Source organism: Cheilinus undulatus, linkage group 6 (genome assembly GCF_018320785.1).
Source record: "Cheilinus undulatus linkage group 6, ASM1832078v1, whole genome shotgun sequence".
Lineage (NCBI taxonomy): Eukaryota > Metazoa > Chordata > Actinopteri > Labriformes > Labridae > Cheilinus > Cheilinus undulatus.
The window spans coordinates 3,546,530-3,569,591 of record NC_054870.1 but is presented as its reverse complement, the minus strand read 5'-3'; the positions used below and the strand labels follow the sequence as shown (position 1 = coordinate 3,569,591).

The following is a 23,062-nucleotide window of genomic DNA, read 5'->3' as shown; positions in this document are numbered from 1 at the left end:
GATGCCGCTAACAAGGCAGCAAAGCCTACAGTCTGCGCACGGATGGCTCTAATCTTTCCTGTCGCTCATCAAACAAGAGCAAACGTTATCTCAATAGTCCAGCGTAAACATCCTTTTCATGAAACAGTTTTGACTTGGATGTAGAGGCTAAGCCAATGCTTGAAGCCCCTCAGGTGCTTCACCGGGATTTATCTAACTGACGCGCTGACAAACTTTTCCGCATCTGATGAAGAGAGTCCGAGACAATAGCTTTCGTTGCAATAATCTGTGCATTTATTGCTCCAAAACTTCTTAGTGCAATGTGAGCAATCGTAATCCAACATTCATTCAACAGGAACAAACATTTCACCATACCGGCTCCTTCAGCGGTCAAAAACTGTTTTACTTCCGGTCGGAACACCTGCCCGGACAAAGATTGGTTCCTAATTATAAATTTGCGCTCATTGGCTCCTACAGTGCTGCTTTACCTTGCCTTCTGTTGGTTTTCCTCATCCTCCATGCACCTTGGAAGGTGAAGTTGTGCCAGATTTATCCACTTCAGATGTCTTCTGTTGGTTTTCTGTCAGCAGAGTTTTAAAAGGTTAACACATGGTTTTAAAGCTTTTAGTCCCATGTCAGGTTTTATACCAGCTGTTTCCACAACCTACAGCTGCACAAACCATCTCTGTTTCATTACATTCATCTTAGACATATTAACACCTCTATCATTGTGTTCATTCTAATCTGAAAATTTGACCCACTTTATCCCGTCTCCAGCTCCCTACAAACACAAACAGGCCGTATACAGCTCAGCTTTTATCAGCAGGTCCCACAAAAAAGTGACAAACTGCGTTCACAGTAATTCCGTCAGAATCTACAGGAATTTAGAAAAGCCATTGAGTTAAACAGGACAGTTAGCTTGTAGCATAGCTGTAACGGCTGCATTCAACATCTTCATGTTGTATTGAACAAACTCCATAAAGCTTTGTGCCAATTCCGAATATTAAACATCAACTTAAACTATTAAATATGAATTTGGGCACTGTTTCTCCCCTACTTTTACTACCTTGTTCCCTTCATTTACAGCCTGACTGATGTGTCGTTGTTGCTGTAGGCTGAAACTCCGTATAGCGGCACAATCACGTCTACAAACCTCAAACTAACTAAACGGACAACAGAGGACTTACAGATGCTAACGGGAACACTAACGGTACTAGAACAAGCTCCAGGTTTTCACAGGACACAAGGTAATATCATTTACTCGGTCATATTTTCAATAAATCATCAATATAACTGTCAGCATTAAAATATCGTAAAATCCCGTCCATTAGATCTCGCGGTATTTTAACTGAGTGCGTCATTTTACAGTCGAATTTTCCCGCGTTCTGTTCTGCATATGATGACATCATGTGGCTTTGATGACACATTTTGCCACATTCCCATTTTCGAACCAGACTAGACTATACATACAGCCAGCTCATTTAAATTTCAGACATCTGTGAGGACGAGAGACCATTTCAGAGTTTCAAGACGATCCCAGAAAAATCGCAGCGATGTCTTTGTAAGTAGTGAATTTTTCAACCATTTTAGCTGCAGGCTATCTGGAAATGAGACAACCATGAATTTACACTAAACTGAAAGTTTTGTTTTTCTGTGTAGTTTTACACAATTTTTCACGACTGTTGCATAATTTGAGTTTTAAAACAAAAATGTCACTTTTCAGTTGGAGAAACCTCAACAAAGAGAGAGAAGCAGCTGTTGGCTGCAGTGATTATGACGTTGCTCCTCCCGTTAGCGAGGCTTTCCCGGAGGAAAAGGATTTGGACAGGACCAAATCATTGTTGGAGGAGCTCCAGTCCTGTGGGATTTTTGAGGACAGTGGAGAGCTTCAGCATAGGTATGACACATCTTTACTATGACATACACATTTTAGAGCAGTGATGCTCAACCTGTGGCTCTTTGCTGATGATTTGTGGCTCTTTTATGTATTGATTTAAATATTATTCCCCCAGAATACTTAAAAAAGGTTAAAAGGTTTAAAAAACCGTTGACCTCAAAAATTAATCACAATAATCAGTTTGTTTCACAAACTTATACAAAAGGCTTTTATTGTCAAACTTATTTGCCACATTTATCTCATTTTCACCACATTTATCCCATTTTTGCCACATTTATCCCATTTTTGCCACATTTATCCCATTTTGCCACATTTATCTCATTTTTGCCACATTTATCCCATTTTTGCCACATTTATCTCATTTTTGCCACATTTATCCCATTTTTGCCACATTTATCTCATTTTTTCCACATTTATCTCATTTTTGCCACATTTATCCCATTTTTGCCACATTTATCTAATTTTTGCCACATTTATCTCATTTTTGCCACATTTATCTAATTTTTGCCACATTTATCCCATTTTTGCCACATTTATCCCATTTTGCCACATTTATCTCATTTTTGCCACATTTATCCCATTTTTGCCACATTTATCTCATTTTTGCCACATTTATCTCATTTTTGCCACATTTATCCCATTTTTGCCACATTTATCCCATTTTTGCCACATTTATCTCATTTTTGCCACATTTATCTCATTTTTGCCACATTTATCCCATTTTTGCCACATTTATCTCATTTTTGCCACATTTATCTCATTTTTGCCACATTTATCCCATTTTTGCCTCATTTATCTCATTTTTGCCACATTTATCCCATTTTTGCCACATTTATCTAATTTTTGCCACATTTATCTCATTTTTGCCACATTTATCTAATTTTTGCCACATTTATCCCATTTTTGCCTCATTTATCTCATTTTTGCCACATTTATCCCATTTTTGCCTCATTTATCTCATTTTTGCCACATTTATCCCATTTTTGCCACATTTATCTCATTTTTGCCACATTTATCTCATTTTTGCCACATTTATCCCATTTTTGCCACATTTACCTCATTTTTGCCACATTTATCCCATTTTGCCACATTTATCCCATTTTTGCCACATTTATCTCATTTTTTCCACATTTATCTCATTTTTGCCACATTTATCCCATTTTTGCCACATTTATCTCATTTTTGCCACATTTATCTCATTTTTGCCACATTTATCTCATTTTTGCCACATTTATCTCATTTTTGCCACATTTATCCCATTTTTGCCACATTTACCTCATTTTTGCCACATTTATCCCATTTTGCCACATTTATCCCATTTTTGCCACATTTATCTCATTTTTGCCACATTTATCCCATTTTTGCCACATTTATCCCATTTTTGCCACATTTATCTCATTTTTGCCACATTTATCTCATTTTTGCCACATTTATCCCATTTTTGCCACATTTATCCCATTTTTGCCACATTTATCCCATTTTTGCCACATTTATCTCATTTTTGCCACATTTATCTCATTTTTGCCACATTTATCCCATTTTTGCCACATTTATCCCATTTTGGCCACATTTATCCCATTTTTGCCACATTTATCTCATTTTTGCCACATTTATCCCATTTTTGCAACATTTATCCCATTTTTGCCACATTTATCTCATTTTTGCCACATTTACCTCATTTTTGCCACATTTATCCCATTTTTGCCACATTTATCCCATTTTTGCCACATTTATCTCATTTTTTCCACATTTATCTCATTTTTGCCACATCTATCCCATTTTTGCCACATTTATCTCATTTTTCCCACATTTATCTCATTTTTGCCACATTTATCCCATTTTTGCCACATTTATCTCATTTTTGCCACATTTATCCCATTTTTGCCTCATTTATCTCATTTTTGCCACATTTATCCCATTTTTGCCTCATTTATCTAATTTTTGCCACATTTATCCCATTTTTGCCTCATTTATCTCATTTTTGCCACATTTATCCCATTTTTGCCACATTTATCCCATTTTGCCACATTTATCTCATTTTTGCCACATTTATCCCATTTTGCCACATTTATCCCATTTTTGCCACATTTATCCCATTTTGCCACATTTATCTCATTTTTGCCACATTTATCCCATTTTGCCTCATTTATCTCATTTTTGCCACATTTATCCCATTTTTGCCACATTTATCTAATTTTTGCCACATTTATCCCATTTTTGCCAAATTTATCTAATTTTTGCCACATTTATCCCATTTTTGCCACCGTTGCAACTTCTTTTTGTCACTTTTCACCCATTTATGTGCCCTTTTGCCATTAAGTACCCCTTGTTTCCTCTTTTATGCCAATTTTTGTCAGCTTGACTGCTTATTGCCCATTTAAGTCACTTGTCTCTCATTTTTTGCCACATCTTTGCCACTGGACCATTTTTGACACTTTTCACCAGTTTTTCACCACGTTTTGCTTATTTAAGCTGCCTTTTACTATCAAACACCGCTTGTTTCCTCTTTTTGCCCATGTTTGGGACTTCTTTTAGCCACTTTTATCCCATTTTTGCCACCTTTTCTCCATTTTTTGCCCATTTAAGCTACTTAAATGCCATTAAATTCCACTTTTTTCCTATTTTTGCCACTCTTGACTGCTTTTTACCCATTTTAGTCATCTGTCTCTCATTTTTTTGTCACATTTCTGCCACCTTTGGACCATCTTTGCCAACTTATTTTTGTTGCTACTTCAATCCATTTTTGACACTTTTCACCAATTTTTCACCATTTTTTGCTCATTTAAGCTAGCTTTTGTGGCACTTTCTGAGCTGGTTACAGCAAAAAGGGCTTTTCTTTAAATAAATAGATGTTTATGAATCAGCAAAAATGGAGGCAATGGTTGCAGCTAAAAGTTGACAATGTTTGAAAATGCTGGTTCTGATTTTTTTTTTTTCAGAGAAGAAGTGGTTAAAAAACTGGAGTCACTCTACAAGGAATGGCTGAAAGAAACCTGCATGAGTCTGGTAAGATATCTTTATTCTTTCAAACCTAGTTTGCTCTTTGAAAAGTTTCTCTGACGATGTTGCTGAAAACATTTAAGTTGCATAGTTTTCCAAACAAGTTGTTGTGATTTCAGGACGTGCCTGAGGTGGTAACAGACAAAGTTGGAGGCAAGATCTTCCCCTTTGGGTCTTATCATCTGGGAGCCGACTTCAAAGGTATGTAACAGTTTCTGATTTTAATATTAAGAGCATATCAAGAATTATGAACCCTATGGGGCGCTGTTAGCATAGTTCCTAAGTCAAGGGATGCATGTTACTGGAGTTTTGCTTATATCTGATATACACAAATGATTTTGAGCTGATGCTTATATTTAAATACTTCAGACCTAAAATTTTAGTCCTTCAAACACACTTTAAAGTGTAATGAATGATGATGAATAAAGAAAGAGACTTCAGCTTTTTATATCCAAAATATCAGCTGTAAATATCAGCTGTAAATATCAGCTGTAAATATCTGCTGATCCAATAATTGACTTTTTCGGCCATTATCTGAGATTGATATCATGCTGATAATATCTCCCAGCCCTACTTTTGTCTGCACACCCTGTAAACACAGGCTGTTGTCTGAGAGTGAAATCCATCCATATTTCTCCTCAGTTTGTGACTCTATCCGCTGTGCTGTTTCTCAAATCAAAGCGTAAAAGCCCCCAAATAAATGCAGGACAATAGAGAGAATCATGAACCTGATAGTGAAAAGAGTATTCCAAGGACTTTGCATTTATTTGAGTCTTTGCTTCTCTAACAGGGGCTGATATTGACATCCTCTGCGTTGGTCCGGGCTTCATTGAAAGGAAGGAGTTTTTCACTTCCTTCTATAATAAACTCAAAGCCCAGAAAGAGGTGAAAGACCTTCTGGTAAGCCACACACACAGTTCAGTCCATGCAAGTCAAAGCAACTTTCCTTCCTTGTACAAGTTACCAACACAAATTCTGTTTCTGTAGGCGATTGAAGAGGCCTTACCGTCATCAAACTCACCTATGATGGAATCGAGGTAAATAATCTGGAGAATAAGGAGAAACGTGTCTTCAGCTGCAGAATTAATGTCGTCAACTAAAACTATGACTAAAACTATTCATCGACAGCCTTTTTTCATGACAAAAACTTGACTAAGACTAACAAAAATAGATCTGTGGTGACTAAAACTGACAAAAACTAAGTTTAGTTTTTGTCAAAATGACTAAAACTAGACTAAAATGTAAAGTAGTTTTCGTCGGACATCCAAAATCTGTGAAATTTCTCCACTGTGGGTAACTCTGTCAAAAACAATGCATCTGTATCTGTTCTGCCTCTCAGCTGTAGAAAGCAGGGACCCCAGGTTTAGCTGAGTGCAGAGAACATACTACCATGATTTGGTACCAGATTTAGGCAAGAGAATAAATGCTTGGACTAAAAGTACTAAAATGTGAGGACTTTTTATGGACTAAAACTAGACTAAAATGTTTTCAGTTTTCATCGACTAAAACTAGACTAAAACCAAAAAAGCTAGAAATTACTAGAATGGGATTAAAACTAAAATACATTTAATTTAAAGACTAAAACTAGAATTTAAAAAAGCTGACAAAATTAGCACTGTTCAGCTGTATATCTGAGTTCAGGTCTTTGTTTGCATGCGTTGTAGTGACTGGTTTGTGCTTCTGTTACATTTAGATGGACCTAGTATACGCCAGGGTGAGTCGGAGGAGCATCCCAGAGAAGATGGACCTCCTTGATGACAGGCTTTTGAAGGACCTCAAACCAGAGTGTGTGAGGAGTCTTAATGGTAAGTATCCAGTGAAGCCCTGGTTACCAGACACAGTATAGAAGCATTTAGTGTGTATGTAGTCCACCCTGTGGCTTTCTTTATTAACCTCGGTCTTTTTCTGTGTGTTTTAGGCTATCGGGTGACAGAGGAGATCCGCCAAAGTGTGCCAGATGTGTCTACCTTTCAGCTGGCTTTGAGAGCTATTAAGCTGTGGGCCAAACGTGAGTTACAGCGCTACATGTAGTTCAGCTTTCTAGTGTGAACAGGTGGATGCTTATTCTGAAGTTAGTCCTGTGAACAATGATTCATCATCAACAGAAAAACATTTAGATTTGTTGGCTTTCATTCTTAACAGGGACACAAGCCAGTAACAGCATCTGCATACACACACAATAAGGCAGTGTTAATTTAGTCAGCCATTTTTAATTTTAGTTTTAGTTTTTAAATGAAATGCATTTTAGTTTTAGTCCCATTCCAGTCATTTCTATCCTTTTTAGTTTTAGTCTAGTTTTAGCCCATGAAAGTCCTCACATTTTAGTCTAGTTTTAGTCATCTAGATGAAAATTAAACTTAGGTTTTGTCAGTTTTAGTCATCAGATCTCTTTCTGTTGGTCTTAGTCTAGTTTTAGTCATGAAACAAAGGCTGTTGACGAACATTTTTAGTCATAGTTTTAGTCGACAAAATTAACCAGGTCATGAGAAATAAGAATTCCTTGATCCTCTTTCATTCCACGTTTTAAAAACAGACTTTATAAAGTTATATTTGGATTTTTCCATCATACAACTGAAGATATCACACCTCCACGTTTCAGTTATAAAGTAAAGGGATTATATGATGCTCTAAAAGCTAACAAATGTGGTTAAACATCACCAACCAACGCAAATATGCAACATTATTCTTATTCAAACAACTTGGTATTTCAGTGTATGAAGACTGCAGATGTGTTTGCCAGTTAGGAAACAATAATTTCCACTTTTACTCTGTAATTCCCCGTCTTTGAGGATTCCCTTTCATATTTCAGTCATTTTTGTGACATCTGCATAACAGCCAGTGCCTTTTACTGAAATAATCAAAGCAGAGATTTACTTTATGTGTAGTGTTTTATCAGCACAGCAGATTTGTCCATGTGGTGTGTAAGAGCAGATTCATTGGTGGGTTCCCTGTATGAAAGTGTGTTTATTCTACATAGGCCGTCTTCAAACAGACCTATGGACTCTTCTTATGAACTGCTATGAGTTAGAACACCTTTCCTTACGATGTAAAAATAGCAAAAGTCACAGGAAGCAGTTGCAGCGATTTAACAAATATCAGAACAGGTCTTTTTTTGTTTCAAGAACATAGTGAGCTGCAGATCTCAAACGGTTTCCTGCTTTTCTTGTGTGTCTTCAGGCAGGAGGATTTATTCCAACAAGCTGGGCTTCCTCGGCGGGGTTTCTTGGGCAATCATGGTGGCGAGCATCTGCAAAATGTACCCCAACGCATCAGCATCGACTCTGGTGCACAAATTCTTTGAAGTTTTCAGCATGTGGTGAGTTTTCCCCTTCATGGTGGCAATTTAAAGAGTCAGAGCGTACTTGACATTTAGTGTGAAGAGATAAAACCTTGTAAATATTTGCTGAGTAATGCAGTAGAGCAGGGGTGTCAAACTCAATCACAGCAGGGGCTGGATTCTGAATTGAGGTCGAACCTGAGGGCCTAACAGGGTCCACATTCAACCATAAACGTCATTTTTATTTTCACCAGCAGTAAGTTACAGGGGGGAAAATACTTTGCACTGATGATAAATGATTTAAGATAAAAGAAGGAGACAAAATGATACGTTTAAAGGCTCAAAATCTGAGATAGAAAGTCAAACTTATTTGTTCAAAAGGTCAAAACACAAAATTAAAAGTTTCAATATTTTTAAAAGGCAACTTTATGAGAGAAAAAGTTGAAATCATGCGTTTTAGAGGTAAAAAGATAAAATAAAAGTCAACATCATGAGTCTAAAAGGTCAAAAGATGGGCTTAAAAGTCAAAGTTAGGAGTTATAAAGGTCAAAACATGACATGAAGTTTGAAATAATATGTTTTAAAAGGTCAAAATATGACCTAAATTTTAAAATTGTGACTCTTAAAGATCCATAATTAGATTAAAAGTCAAAATCATGAATTGAAAGGTCAAAATATTTCATTGAAAGTCGCAGTCATAAGCTTAAGTCATAATTGTGAGATACAAAATTGAAAATATGACATGAAAACACAAACCAATTTCGTTTGCCACATTTCTGACTTTTTCTAATTATTTGTGCTCTTTTAAAACTTTTATGACTTAAGGATATTTTGAGTCACCAGGGTTAAGTTAACATTTTTATACTGCAGGAAATCATGAATGCAGACCTTACACTGCTGGGCCAGATTTGATAAAAATATGATATGATCTTGTGGGCTGGTGCTAACTGTACCACGGGCCGGATTTGGCCCCCGGGCCTTGAGTTTGACACCCGTGCAGTAGAGAATCAGATGATCTGAAATGTGTCATTTTTCTCACAGGAAGTGGCCGCGCCCAGTGTTGCTGAAAACTCTGGTGTACCTTGATAAGAGCTTCGCAGTGTGGAACCCCCTGGTATGTCTTCAGCAGGATTTTATCTGCATTTACAGCTGTGAATATTAAACTGTCACACATTTTATGTCAAATTTCCTCAAAGAAAACAGCTAAAATGAAAATATTGTCATTAATCTGTATTTTCAGGACAACAAAGCTGACCGCGCCCACCTGATGCCAATCATCACCCCGGCTTACCCCCAGCAGAATTCGACCTTCAATGTGTCCCGCTCCACGTTAGGCATCATGAAAGAGGAACTCCAGAGAGGTATGTAGTCACAGATCTGATATTCTCCCAAATCACCAAAAGAGGGATTTTTCTGTGTGATTAAATCACTCCGTCACAGAGTCACGCTCCCAAAAGTCTGCTTTTATTTGGGGTTCAGTTTCCAGCAGACTTTGCCACTCCTGTAACTGCCTGAATTCTTCAAATCCTGTTTACAAAGCCCTGAAAACTTTCCCTTCAACATTCACAGGATACACCATCACTGAAGCCATCCAGGAAGGCAAAGAGAAGTGGGCCAAACTTTTCCAAACATCAAAGTTCACGGATCAGTACCAGTATGTATTATTTAGTCCAGTAAGGAACAGAAAGCTGCAGAAAGCACTCTCAAATACATGTGACTTTCCTAAACAGTGGTTTTCAGCCGCTCTCACCTCTGGACTCATCACCTTCGCCTGTATTAGCCTACATTTACGTTTTTCCCCTAAAAAGATCTGTTTAATCAGATCCTTCACAACAGTGGTTCTCAACTGGTCTGGCCTCAGGACCCACCAGTCTGTCTTACCAGGAGTTTCCAAACAATATTCAACAACAGCTGGACCAAAACACCTGATATATAAAAAGAAAAGGGACAAAACTGACAAATTTTACACCCTCTCTCTCCATCATTTGGCAATTTTAGCCAATTTTCCAGAGAACTTGTGAACTTATTTCATTATCATGAGAAAAGTAGCCATTTATTACAAGAAGAGAAGATCAATTAGTTGAAATATTGATCAAAAATTTAAATTTACACAATTTCACAGTAAAACAGGGTAAAACAAAAGGTATCAATGCATGTCCAAGATGGACTTCAGGACTTTTGCCACCGTTTTTCCCAGACACCTTATCGAGACCCACTGAAAACCACTCTGTGACCCACTTTTGGGTCCCCACCCACCAGTTGAGAACCACTGCTCTATAGAACCGTTCCCTTTTGACCTTAGATGGTACGAAACATGACAGCAGACAGAGCAGACATGTTTAAAAAGCACTGCGTAGATTTACTGAGAGTTGATTTCTCCAGACCTGCTGAAAGAAGCTCCATGACCCACTTTTTGGCCCCAACCTGCCAGTTGAGAACCACTTTTTAGACACTTTTTAGACACTTTTTAGATGCTTCAGCCGCTGTTTATAATTGTGAAGTATTTCATGATCTGTACATGTGCACAGACTGATGTCAGCTGATTTTCCTGTTGTTTATTTTCATACATTTGGTTGTTTTGTACCATTTGTATAAGAAAGGATTTTAATCACATTGTGTACTATCTGTGCTCTTTATTTGATCTTTACTGTGAGGTCTGTAGACGAGGAATCGTGCTTTTAAACATTGTGCTGTGCGTAGCAGATTCAGTTGTTATGGGAGTGTTTTTGTGAGATGATGCTCTAAAAATAAACACTGAAAACTTTTATTGACATGTTACTTGCATGTTTTTTGGTTGTAATCAAATGTGTGATGTTGTGTTGATAAGGTGCTGAAATGTTATTTTCTGTTTAAATCAGTGATGGATTATTTGTAATGTGCTGTTTTACTGCCTTAATTGTGTTCTAGTTTTATTTTGACGCTGTTTTAAGATCGTGTCTTTGTTTGATTGAACATCAGACCTAAAAATACCAAAGTAACAGCTGAGGAATGATTGGTTTGTGGGTTTGCAGACCACAGTTGGCCGTTTTAGACTGAAGCGTGCTCAAATGATCAGTTTAATCGATGGTTCAGTGTTTAAACTGGCTAGATCATTGTAATGTATGATGTGTGACTGAAATGTGCTGTTCTGTAGCTGAAGTATGGATGAATCTGAGCTGTCTGTAATCTTGTCCTGTTTGAATAAACATGCTGTCTGTTCAGACCTCTCTGGGAAAATTTGTGCTGTGACTGTTTTTGATATTAGTCTGTTTTTAAGCCATTATAGAGTCAGAACAGACAGTATGAGATTTATAGTGAGGGTAATAGTGTTTTAGATAGTGAGCAGACATTCACAGCCTTTATGGTGCTTTTTACAGAGATTTAATCTGAAATACACAAAAAGAAAGCCACAATCATAGAGAGTCAGCACAGGGGTTTCTCTGAAGTTGCAAGGCTAGAACAAGGGTGTCAAACTCAAGGCCCGGGGGCCAAATCCACCCCGTGGAACTGTTAAATTGGGCCCGCAAGATGATCTGATATTTCTGTTCTAACTGTCCCATCAGTCTGAGGTCTGCAGATTTCCTAAAGTATAAAAATGTGAACTTATCCTTGTTGATTTAAGATATCCTTGTTAAGTCATAAAATCTAAAAAAAAGAAAGTAAAAATATCTAGATAAGAAGTCAGGAATGTAGAAAAAGAAATTATTTTTTGTTTTAATTTCACATTTTCAATTTAGCATCTCACAATCAGAACCCAAACTTAAGATTTTGACTTTTTATTTCCTACTTTGAGCATTTCAACTCATAATTTTGACTTCTATAATATTTTGATCTTTAAGATTCATAATTCTAATTTTTAAGTGATATTTTGACATTTTTAACCAGTTATTTTGTATTTAACCTCATAGTTTCAACTCCAGACTTTGACTTCATAATCCCATAGTTTGACCTTTCAGACTCACAATCTGAAATTTTGAATCATATTTTGACTTTTAATTTCATGATGACAAATTTTATTTCCTATTTTGACCTTTTAAACTCAAGATTTTGACTTTCTTTCTGATATATTTACCTTTAAAATGTGTTTTTCAATTTCAATTTCATGTTTTGATCTTTTTGAACTAATAGATTTGCTTTTCTCAGTAAATTTAAACTTACCTTTTTAACTTTTTAAGTGTCAGAATCATTTATTATTTGTGAAATGAGGTTGACAGTTTCTGGTTAAAAAAGGTGACCTTGTTAGGGCCTCAGGTTAGACCTGAATCCAGAATCCGGCCCCTGCTGTGATTGAGTTTGACACCCCTGGTCTAGAATAAGGACAAGTGTCCAAGCTTGCCCTGATTGAAATATGGATCATAAATCCCTCTAACAATGAGTCAAATTCCAGTCTGGTTTCTAGACAGTGTAGTAAGTGTCCAGCCTTGTGCAGTCTGTCAGCATTGTTCTGTCTCTGCTTTTACAGGCACTACATCAAACTGCAGCTCACGTCGCCTACAGAGGAGAAGCATCCTGAATGGTGAGTACACAGAGCCCCGAGATGAGAAGCCCAGTTTCACTCTGAATCTTTTATTCCCAGCTGCTGCGTTGCTTTTGCCTTTCTAAACGTTATGTTTTGTCTTCAGGGTCGGACTGTTGGAGTCCAAAATCAGGCACCTGGTGAAGACCCTGGAGAGGATTGAATACATTTCCAGGGCCCACGTAAACACGGAGTCCCTCACTGCTCCTCCAACCAGAGATGGAAAGTAAGGAAACATGACAGCATGACTCTATTTTAATGACGGCAGGAGGCTTTCTTTAGAGTTTGAGCCAAACGTGTTCATAGTTGACTCTGTCACTGGTTTTAACCCTCAGGCATCACTGGGGACATTTTTGTCCATTTGGGCAAATGTTTCCTCTTTCTCTGCTCACCATTTTAGCTGTTAGTGCATATGGTCTAATTATTTGCAACAAAGTTTCCTTCTAAGCAAAATTTTGAATTCAAATTTCAGTTGCTCTAATAGGTTAGAGGACACTGAAACAAATTTACTACCCTTTAAAGCCATTAAGGACAAAAATGTCCACTTCCAAAAAAATTGCTATAAAAACTTAACAGATTAAAATTTTTTAGCTTTTTTTTTGCATGAATCTCTTAAACAACTTCAGCTGTGCTCAAAACGACCAAACATTCAATCATTTTTAGGATTTTAACCCTTTAAATGCCAGTTTGATTACTTAAAGTCAATGTTGTTTTTTATAAAAACAGTGAAAACAGTGCGATATCTTCCTTAAACCAAATGTTGGATGGCGGGGGCATTATTTCTAAATCCAGCTTGGACATGTCAATGATTAGCCAAAATATTGACTTTCATGCATATTTAGTTTTTGTGTAGCATCCAATTTAAAATTTACTACCCCTTGGAGTCATTAAGGACAAAAAAGCAATAAAATAGTATACATTCATATTTTTTTCTGCTTTTTTTGGTAAGATCTTTTAATCAACTTCAGTTCTGATCAAAAAAATCAATTCTTGGATAATTTTCAGGATTTTAACCCTTTAAATGTCAGTTTGATTACAGGATGGTCATATTCTTTCTAAAAAAAATAGCAAAACAGTCATTATTTTTCAGAAAACTAATGTTGGGGGGGTTAAAATCAGTCCTGAGTATGTCAAACATTATCCAAAATATTGACTTTCATGCATATTTAGTTTTTGTGTAGCATCTGACTTAAAATTTAATACCCTTTAGAGTGACTTGACGTTTTCCTTAATGACTCCAAAGGGTAGTAAATTTTAAATCTGATGCTACACAAAAAACTAATAATGCATCAAAGTCAGTATTTTGGCTAATCGTTGACATGTCCAAGCTGGATTTAGAAATAATGGCCCAGCCATCCAACATTTGGTTTAAGGAAGATATCACTTTTTTTTATCATTTATTTTTTTCATAAAAAACAATATTGACTTTAAGTAATCAAACTGGCATTTTAAGGGTTAAAATCCTCAAAATGGTTGAATGTTTGGTAGTTTTGAGCACAGCTGAAGTTGTTTCAGAGATTTATGCAAAAGAAGCTGAAAAAAATATGAATCTGTTAAGTTTTTATAGCAGTTTTTTGGAAGTGGACGTTTTTGTCCTTAATGGCTTTAAAGGGTAGTAAATGAAAGTGATGCCTGAGGGTCAATCATGAAATGAAATCTACGTCTGCAGTCAAAGGTGTTCATGGTAGTCAGAAGGTTTCTATTCAGTGGTGTTTGACATGTCATCTCATTGGTCTGTCTGTTTCAGAATCACCACTTCCTGGCTCATCGGACTGCTCCTGGACCCGAAGGTGTACCGGCCCAGAGCATTTAATCTTTACTTTGAGCTAAAACCCTTCAGATGTCATGGTATGTTTCTAGAATAATCCTTTAAAATGCAATAATAGCCACCCATGTTGTGTGATGTTGTAAACCTCATAACTTTTGTTCCTGCAGTCTACAACCTGTCTGAAACAACCAACATGACAGAGAATGGGGTGACTTTATCGTCCCGGTACATCCTGAAGGAGAACCAGACCTGGAGGGACCCTCATCCGGGAAACAGGGTGTTCAGGCCAGCGGCGCCTGTTGTGAGACCGACTTCTTCAGCGGCTCCATGCGGCGCTGTCAGACCAGCCATGACTGGTAAAGGCTGGCCTAAACCGCTAGCTCTAAAGAGGAACCAGGTATGTCAACCCATGCTTTCTGATGAGTATGTTATGATGAAACTATTTGTTTACATGTGGAGATATCTGCAGATTTACTGGCTCACATGCTGGCACTGAAATGAGATGAAAACAGCTGATGTTAGAGCATGTATGAAGCTGCTGCTTTTAGCTCAGATTGTCCTAAATAAGTGTGAAAATGAAGCATGTTTAAGAAGCTATGAAAACTACAAACTTCCTGTTTCATCATGGCTGTTTCCTGGTTGGCTGCAGTCACTTCCTGGAATCCTAATGGGATGCTAAGCAACCTCAACAGCCTGAAGGACTGAAATTAGTTCAATTATCCATCCTCAGACTTTAAATTGTGTGTTTTAAGGCCTGTAATTTGAGGATTGACCTGCATTAAAACCTCAGAATCACTCTCAGCATCAGCTGACATTAATCTGTAATATATTTGAATCCGATGAAGCGCGTTCTATCTCTATAGACATTTTCTTTCAAAGCCATAAGATGTGAAACTGCACCTAAAAGACTGTTGGTTAAATTGCCACAAAAACATTTTTCTTGTTGTCTGCAGAGTTCAGTTCCTTCAACAAGCCGCCCGTCTGCCTCAGCCTCGGTGGGTCCACAGGGAACAAAGCGGCCTCTTCATCAACAGCTGGAAACTTCAGCCAAGAAGAAGAGATCTGAAGGCCAGCCCACCCATCCTGTGTCCTCTCCTGCTGCAGAACGTGGAAACTCTGGTCCTTCTCAGAGCACAAAGAGAGTTTGTAGCTCTGAGCCTGAAACTCAGAGCAAGAAGCTCAGACCTGACCTCGTAAGTCAAACTCTCTCTATCTATTAATCACAGAAAGCCTGCTCACTTTAATTTTCGCTTGATTTGAGCCATAAGATCCACAGCTCACACAAGAAATGTTTTTCACAGAAGGCTCCAGCACGTCTCAGACCGTCCCTGCAGACGAGCTCTGCGACCAGCCCTCCACACTCTCCACACCTGCAGCACCTGTGAAGCGCAACATCACCTTCAAGCTCGTGAGGTAAAGCTCAGAACTACCAGTACTAACTCCTCCTTACTCCTGCACTCTCTTCCTTTCTTTTCTAATGTGCTCCACCTTTTTGCAACTTTGAACCCAGAATTGCAACACTGTGCCAATTTTGCCTGTTTTCCCCTTTGTTTGGCCACTTTTTTCCCCATTTTTTCTTCACTTTTAAGCCATTTTTACTACCTTTGCCAAGTCTTTTTACATTATTGACACTTGCAACACATTTTTGCCACTGTTAACCCATTGTTTGGCCACTTTTTGCCAATTTTTCCCATTTTTACTTTGTTTCACCAGTTTTTGCCTAATTTTGCCTTGTTTTTGCATCATTTTTAACAATGTGAATATGGTACGCCTTGAGATTTTGGCTTAACCTTTGGTGTGCCTTGGGCAAAAAAAGTTTGAAAACCAGAGGAGTAGAAGCATCTGGACTTCCTGTTTTTGCACTCCAGATGATAGTGGCATTAACTGATTTATGATTTTGGGATGCCACAGCATCCCAGAGCTTCATTTTCCACCCACTAGCTCAAAGATTTTATAGCTTTCAGATACTGGTGGAAACAGAGGGGGGGCAGAGGGGGTGATCTCCCCACACCCCCAGTTCCATAATGTTTGACAAAAAAACAAACAAAAAAAAAACACACACACACACACACAAAAACAAACAAACAAACAAACACTGCAAAAGTGCCCTCTAAAATGTTCTCAATATGGACAAAATTTGATAAAATGTCCATTTAGTGTGCATAATCAAACAAAGTGCCCTCTATGTGATAAAAAAAGCTCTCTTAATGGGCAAAATGTGATCAAGTCCATGATTTGTTGCCCTGTAGATGGCAATAATTCATCAACCTGCCCTCTCTGGTGCCCTCTATGTGGACAAATTTGACAAAGTGTCTTCTTTGAAGCCTTTTTATTCAGGACAGTTTGACAAATCGCCGCCTTTATCGCCCTCAAAGTGGGTAAAACTTGAGAAAACCTGTGTCCAACAACATACAGCAGGTGCCCTATTTATCACTGCAGCCCTCGGCCCTCAAACATCCTGAGTCTGCTTCTGCTTTCAGGCATTAATCTTAAAAATGACAACAATGTGTTTTCTACACGTGTGTTTAATATGTGTGTATTCTGTATTTATCCACTGGAAATGTAAATGTGCTGTCTCACCCCTTCTACAATTTTTACATGGACATGTGAGTTAATGAAGCTGTGAGTCTAACATCCATATTTCTCCTGTTGTTTCTTACAGACGCTTCTAAAGGACCCGACCTGCAGGAGAACTACAATCTTCACCCTCCTGCCTCTTGTGGCGGCTGAAAGCTGGTCTGCATAGGGGTGGGTTGGTGGGACACAACTTTTCACAGCACACTGACAAAAAAGCTGTGAAAAGGTGTGCTGGGGCCTGAAGTCCGGCCTCTGGTTTATTCTCGGTGTGAGTGGCCTCACTTTGGCTACCAGAGAGAGTATAGCTGGATGTGATGCCTGGCTTCAGGTGCCTAAAGGGCCCTGCAGAGTTCAACTCACAGCCAAAGCTGAAGGTTCCTGTCAGAGCCTGAAGGCTATGAGGAGAACCTGCAGGTCCACTGAGGGGGGATTTAGGGTTTTCTCCGAGTGCTTCGGTTCGCCCCAAATGAATAATTTGAAAAAAAAAAAACAAGCCCCCTTTCCCCAAAAAATAAAAAAAGAAATAAAATAAAATAAAAAATGTGATTTCTCTACTCCTGTCTTTTCCCATATGAATTATATTAAGTTAGATTAAAAGTTGAAAAATGAAAAAATATTTGTAAACCTCCCACTGAAAGGAGGTGAAACACTTTCTGCTTTCAGAATTCTGATATTTAAAAGAATGTCAGAATTCTCAGATTAAAGTCAGAATTCAGAGATTAGAGTCAGAATTCAGAGATTAGAGTCAGAATTCAGAGATTAAAGTCAGAATTCTCAGATTAAAGTCAGAATTCAGAGATTAAAGTCAGAATTCAGAGATTAGAGTCAGAATTCAGAGATTAGAGTCAGAATTCTCAGATTAAAGTCAGAATTCAGAGATTAAAGTCAGAATTCAGAGATTAGAGTCAGAATTCTCAGATTAAAGTCAGAATTCAGAGATTAAAGTCAGAATTCAGAGATTAGAGTCAGAATTCTCAGATTAAAGTCAGAATTCAGAGATTAAAGTCAGAATTCAGAGTTTAAAGTCAGAATTCAGAGATTAGAGTCAGGATTCAGAGATTAGAGTCAGGATTCTCAGATTAAAGTCAGAATTCAGAGATTAAAGTCAGAATTCAGAGATTAGAGTCAGGATTCTCAGATTAAAGTCAGAATTCAGAGATTAGAGTCAGAATTCTCAGATTAAAGTCAGAATTCTCAGATTAAAGTCAGAATTCAGAGATTAGAGTCAGAATTCAGAGATTAGAGTCAGAATTCTCAGATTAAAGTCAGAATTCAGAGATTAAAGTCAGAATTCAGAGATTAGAGTCAGAATTCTCAGATTAAAGTCAGAATTCAGAGATTAAAGTCAGAATTCAGAGATTAGAGTCAGAATTCAGAGATTAGAGTCAGAATTCAGAGATTAGAGTCAGAATTCTCAGATTAAAGTCAGAATTCAGAGATTAAAGTCAGAATTCAGAGATTAGAGTCAGAATTCAGAGATTAGAGTCAGAATTCAGAGATTAGAGTCAGAATTCTCAGATTAAAGTCAGAATTCAGAGATTAAAGTCAGAATTCAGAGATTAAAGTCAGAATTTAGAGATTAGAGTCAGAATTCAGAGATTGAGGTCAGAATTCTTAAACTATAGTCTGATTTCCTAGATTAAAGTATGAATTATCAACCCCTTAATGCCTGGAAACACAAATAATAGCCAGAAAAATCTATTTTTTTGGAACTGAAATGTTCATTTAACTTTCTACTGAAATAAAAAAAATCAAAATTTCCATAAAATTTAACAATTATATTTTGTGTCTCATTTTATTCATTAGGTGTTTTTGGTAACTGATAATCCACTTAGGGGCATTTTTTTTTATCAATTCTTATATAAAGATCAGAATTCTAAGATTAAAGTCATAATACTGAAAAAGTAAGATTTCCATGATTAAAGCCAGAATTCTGAAAAAATGGTCAGAATTCTCAGATTAGAGTCAGAATTCAGAGATTAAAGTCAGATCCTGAATAAAAGTCAGAATTCTGTTGTTTCAATCCTGACTTTAATCTCAGAATTTGATATTTAATTCAGGCTTCCTAGATTAAAGTTGAAATTCTAAGATTATAATAAAAATTCTAAGAAAAAAATCAGAATTCAAAGATGAGGTCAGAATTCATATATAAGTGTTAATCCTGACAAAAGGATGATTTCTACGATTTAAACCAGAAGTCCAAGACAAAAATCAAACTCTGAGATTAAATTCAAAATACTAAGATAAAAGTCAGAATTCCTAAATTAAAGTCTGAATTCTGAGACTTTAATCTCAGAATTTGACATTGAAGTCAGAATTCTTAGATTTGTATTAGATTCTAGCCAAAAAAGAAACCAGAATTCAGAGATTAAAATTCTGACTCTAATCTTATCATTTAACTGGGAATTATGGCTTTGTGATCAGACTTGGAAAAAGAGTTGGATCTCATTATTGCTGTTGCCTTCACCACACAAATGTAACTTCAGTTTGTAAATGTTGTTGTTTATGGTGTAGTTATAAAAATGTCCACTAGGTGTCACCAGGCGCCTGTGAAAACAGGAAGTTGTACTAGTCAGACGGAAACAGAGAAAAACGGTTGGAGAGACAGTTCTTAAGTCAAAGGATGCATGCTATGGGATCTATGCATTTTTTTTTTTATTGGTTGACAATAAGAGAAGCCTTACGTTGCGGTGTATTCGCTGTTTGCATGAGTTACCTGAGCTGACTGTCAATGACGAGTTAAATTTAGCTGAAGATGTACATTGCAGCACGCAGCAACGATGTCCAGAAGTGCTTTTCACCTGTTTTTGAAACATCATTTTAGCTTGTTTGGATGCCAAGGGATGATGATAGAGTAAACACAAACAACAACCGAAACAAAAAACCCAACGAAATGGACAAATTAAAGCAGTTATAGGAGGATTTAGATTCCGTTGGCTTAGCACGTATCGTTGAGCGGAAGTTGTGAAACGGTCTTATTTTCCACCGGAAATACGCCACCCCTGCCGTGCATAGAGCCCATTAGACTTCATAAGATCTAATTTGCGACGTCAAACAACACCACCTACTGACAGCTAAAAGATATTGCTTCCATTTGTTTAGTTTTTTATCAAACAGCATTTCAGCTGTTGTCTTCCAAAAAAAGCGACTGTCGCTGTCGAGATTAGGTTACAATTTGGGCAAGCCCTGGGTGTCCTTGCAGTAACCCCTTTAAAGTGAATTGCAGCTGCAGACAAGAAAGACTCTTAGAAATCTTACTGGCTTCACATATAAAATCTTGCCCTTGTGCTTTCTTCTCTAGCTGAAACAATAGTGTATATAGCTGTTCATCAATGTCAAGATAAACATTCTACGCCCTCTGTCCTGAACCGACTCTCTACATAGAAAAAAACAGCTGTTTAATGACCAGGTGACCAGGTAAAATGCTGATAAATACCTCATTGAAGCATATAGTCTAAACCAGGGGTTCTTAACCTTTTTGACCTCGGGGCCCAACCTTTCCAGTACAGAGGGGCCCGGGGCCCATTCAAATATTAACACTGAATTGGTAATCTTACTCTTGATTTGATTTGTATTCAATAACTATATCTAATCTACTTACAGTTTAACAAACCTGAACTTTATGAAATGTCATGAAACAATGTGCTCATCACAAAGATATTTATTTATCATTCAAACATAAACCAGCACATATAGCACCATGCTGAACAGGCTATCAATTCATGGAACTGATCAAGCTGCTGAAAGAACAGGGCTTGAATCAGGCTTATTAGCACGAAATAAATACTTCTCAAATTTACAACAACAAAAAGGAGGGACTCATAAAAAACTGGACATGTGATAAATACAATTATGGGGTAGTAAAATGAATACATAAGGATGTATTTTCATTTGCACTTTACTTCAATTTTATTGAGTTTATTTAAGAAAAAATATTTTCAATGTATTTATATTTATGTATATTTTTTTTCATTTTTTTTCTTTTTCTTTTTTGCAAAAATGGGAATGACTGTTATAAAAGCATAGATTTATGTAATGTATAAGTTCAATGGTTAGTCTATATCTTTCTTTCTTGTGATATATTACTTTTAATTATAATAATAATAATAATAATAAATAATAATAATGATAAAATTAGAATATAAATAGCTGTTAATAACATACATCCTTATCCATGACTCCACCTTTGGAATATCAGAAAATGATGACTGGAGATGAATGAGATATGATGAGTATCTCCAGCTTGTGGGAACAGAAACTCACTAAAGTGCCATTCTGATTCTGTGGTAGCAGAAGCTAAGTCTGCAAGAGGGTGGAAATGGAGGTGGAAACTGTGGTAGCTGGAGAGGTGCCATTTTATTTCCCGAGTACTACTAAGGTGCCCTGGAGAAAGGCACAGAACCAACAAGAACTACTCAGAAATCAAATCAAGCTAAGTGAAGGTAGCCATGAAGCGTAAATGTTTATTTATATGTATAGATATATAAATACATTTTTTTCCTAGTGATGTTTTAGCCCTATCTAACTGTGAGACCAGGTTTAACCCAGTGTCTGAGGACAACAAATCTTTAGCGTTGGACATTGAGACGTTAAAATGAGACCTTGAAGCAGCCAACAAAAAGGCAGATTTGAGTTGTTCTTGTTCTGTTTTGTGTTTTGTTTGCATTCACGTTCTCGCCATTTCCTTTTCGCATTCTGACCTGTGTTCCTTTTGCTGTGTACTGAAAGCCCTCCCCAACATATGTTTTATTGCAAGACATGCAGGGTATTTCATATATGACGTTGCACTTGTCTTTTGTATATATAAAAAAAAAGTGTTCTGTTTAAGTGTGATAAATATGCAACAAACTCAGGAATCAGAAAGGTGGCAAATACTTTTTCATCACACTGTACTCTAACAACAAAAAATCTCTTGTAAATTTGGCTGTTAGTTTTTTTTTTTTTGCCATTTGGCTGTTTTCTTTTCTTTCTAAAAGTGTTAGATTATGTTAGCTGTTTCCAGTAGAAGACAACAACTTGGGATGAATCCCATTTCTACCTCTTAGCCCTTATCTTAACCCTTCCCCTTGGTTTTGCATGTTCACGTCAGGTGAAGGGGTAACCAATTCTCTTTTGAACAAAGGGGTAGAGCTAAGGGCTACATAGCCCTTGAAACAATGATTTTTCAGGACCACACTTGAAACCAAGGGGAATGATGAATTTCCCACCATGCACTGCATTCACTTGTGAAATGCCACAACGGACTACAAAGGAGGCACATAAATGTAAATATTTTTTGGCATTTAAAAGTGATTATAGAAAAGACAACAGTTGTGTTTTCTCATATATTCCAATCTTTAGCTATTAGGGATGGGAGTTTACTGTAATTTTGGTATGTACCGATGTAAACGAGGGCTATTTACTTTATAAATATATGGAAATGAGATGGTCGAAGCTTTATTGTCACCTCTGATGACACACTGTAAATCAGCAGTGTGTGATGAACAGCAACCAAGTGGCGTCTCATTTCTTAAGGGAAGGTTTTCACCTCGACCCCTTACTCCCCTTGAGGGGTTAGAGGAGGTTTTAGACAAAGGGGGAGAGTTAAGGGGTAGAAATGGGAGTAGTCTGACTGCAGTAGACATGTAGCCCTGTCAGGGTGTGGAATTAGCACCCACCACGGGCCACATGTGGGTATTTTTCAGCAGTGTCTAGTGAATTTCCTCAACCATTCAGCCACAGGGCCAGGTCTAAATACAAGCAACATAACAATGATTTTGTGATGTTAACAGCATTGATTTGATCCCAGTTTTCTGCTTGTTTCTACCAACTTTATGGCCAAGTTTACCTGGTAAAGGTCTTTAAACTGATGTTTGACTCATTTTAAGGTCAAAGATAGTTAATAAGAGATTGCAGGAATCATGCACAAAATATTAAATTTTCTCATGTTTAACACTCTTGAAGCAGGAAAATGCTGCCACAGCGCCCCCATGTGTCACACAGAAAATGTTTGCATAGACAAGTATGGGACAAACTGGTCAAAAACTGTTAAAAATGAATGAGAGTTTAGATCATTGGTGCACAACTCCC

At 37.2% G+C, this 23,062-nt stretch overlaps 1 protein-coding gene and 1 non-coding gene across 2 annotated transcripts; both read left to right on the top strand.

Annotated features, from left to right (window-relative positions):
* Nucleotides 1-1,532: 1,532 nt before the first annotated feature.
* On the top strand, nt 1,533-15,636 carry LOC121511175 (poly(A) polymerase type 3-like). Its single transcript, XM_041789769.1, has 17 exons — nt 1,533-1,540; nt 1,703-1,876; nt 4,816-4,882; nt 4,996-5,077; nt 5,667-5,792; nt 5,876-5,913; nt 6,570-6,681; nt 6,795-6,884; nt 8,054-8,192; nt 9,195-9,267; nt 9,394-9,514; nt 9,723-9,807; nt 12,595-12,648; nt 12,755-12,874; nt 14,396-14,496; nt 14,584-14,813; nt 15,370-15,636. The coding sequence occupies exons 1-17, from the start codon at nt 1,533-1,535 to the stop codon at nt 15,634-15,636; spliced, it is 1,887 nt and encodes a 628-aa protein (XP_041645703.1).
* Nucleotides 15,637-21,142: 5,506 nt separating this feature from the next.
* LOC121511602 lies at nt 21,143-21,273 on the top strand. The gene has a single exon (XR_005992059.1). It is a non-coding gene; the product is annotated as a U8 small nucleolar RNA (small nucleolar RNA).
* The last annotated feature ends 1,789 nt before the right edge of the window (nt 21,274-23,062 follow it).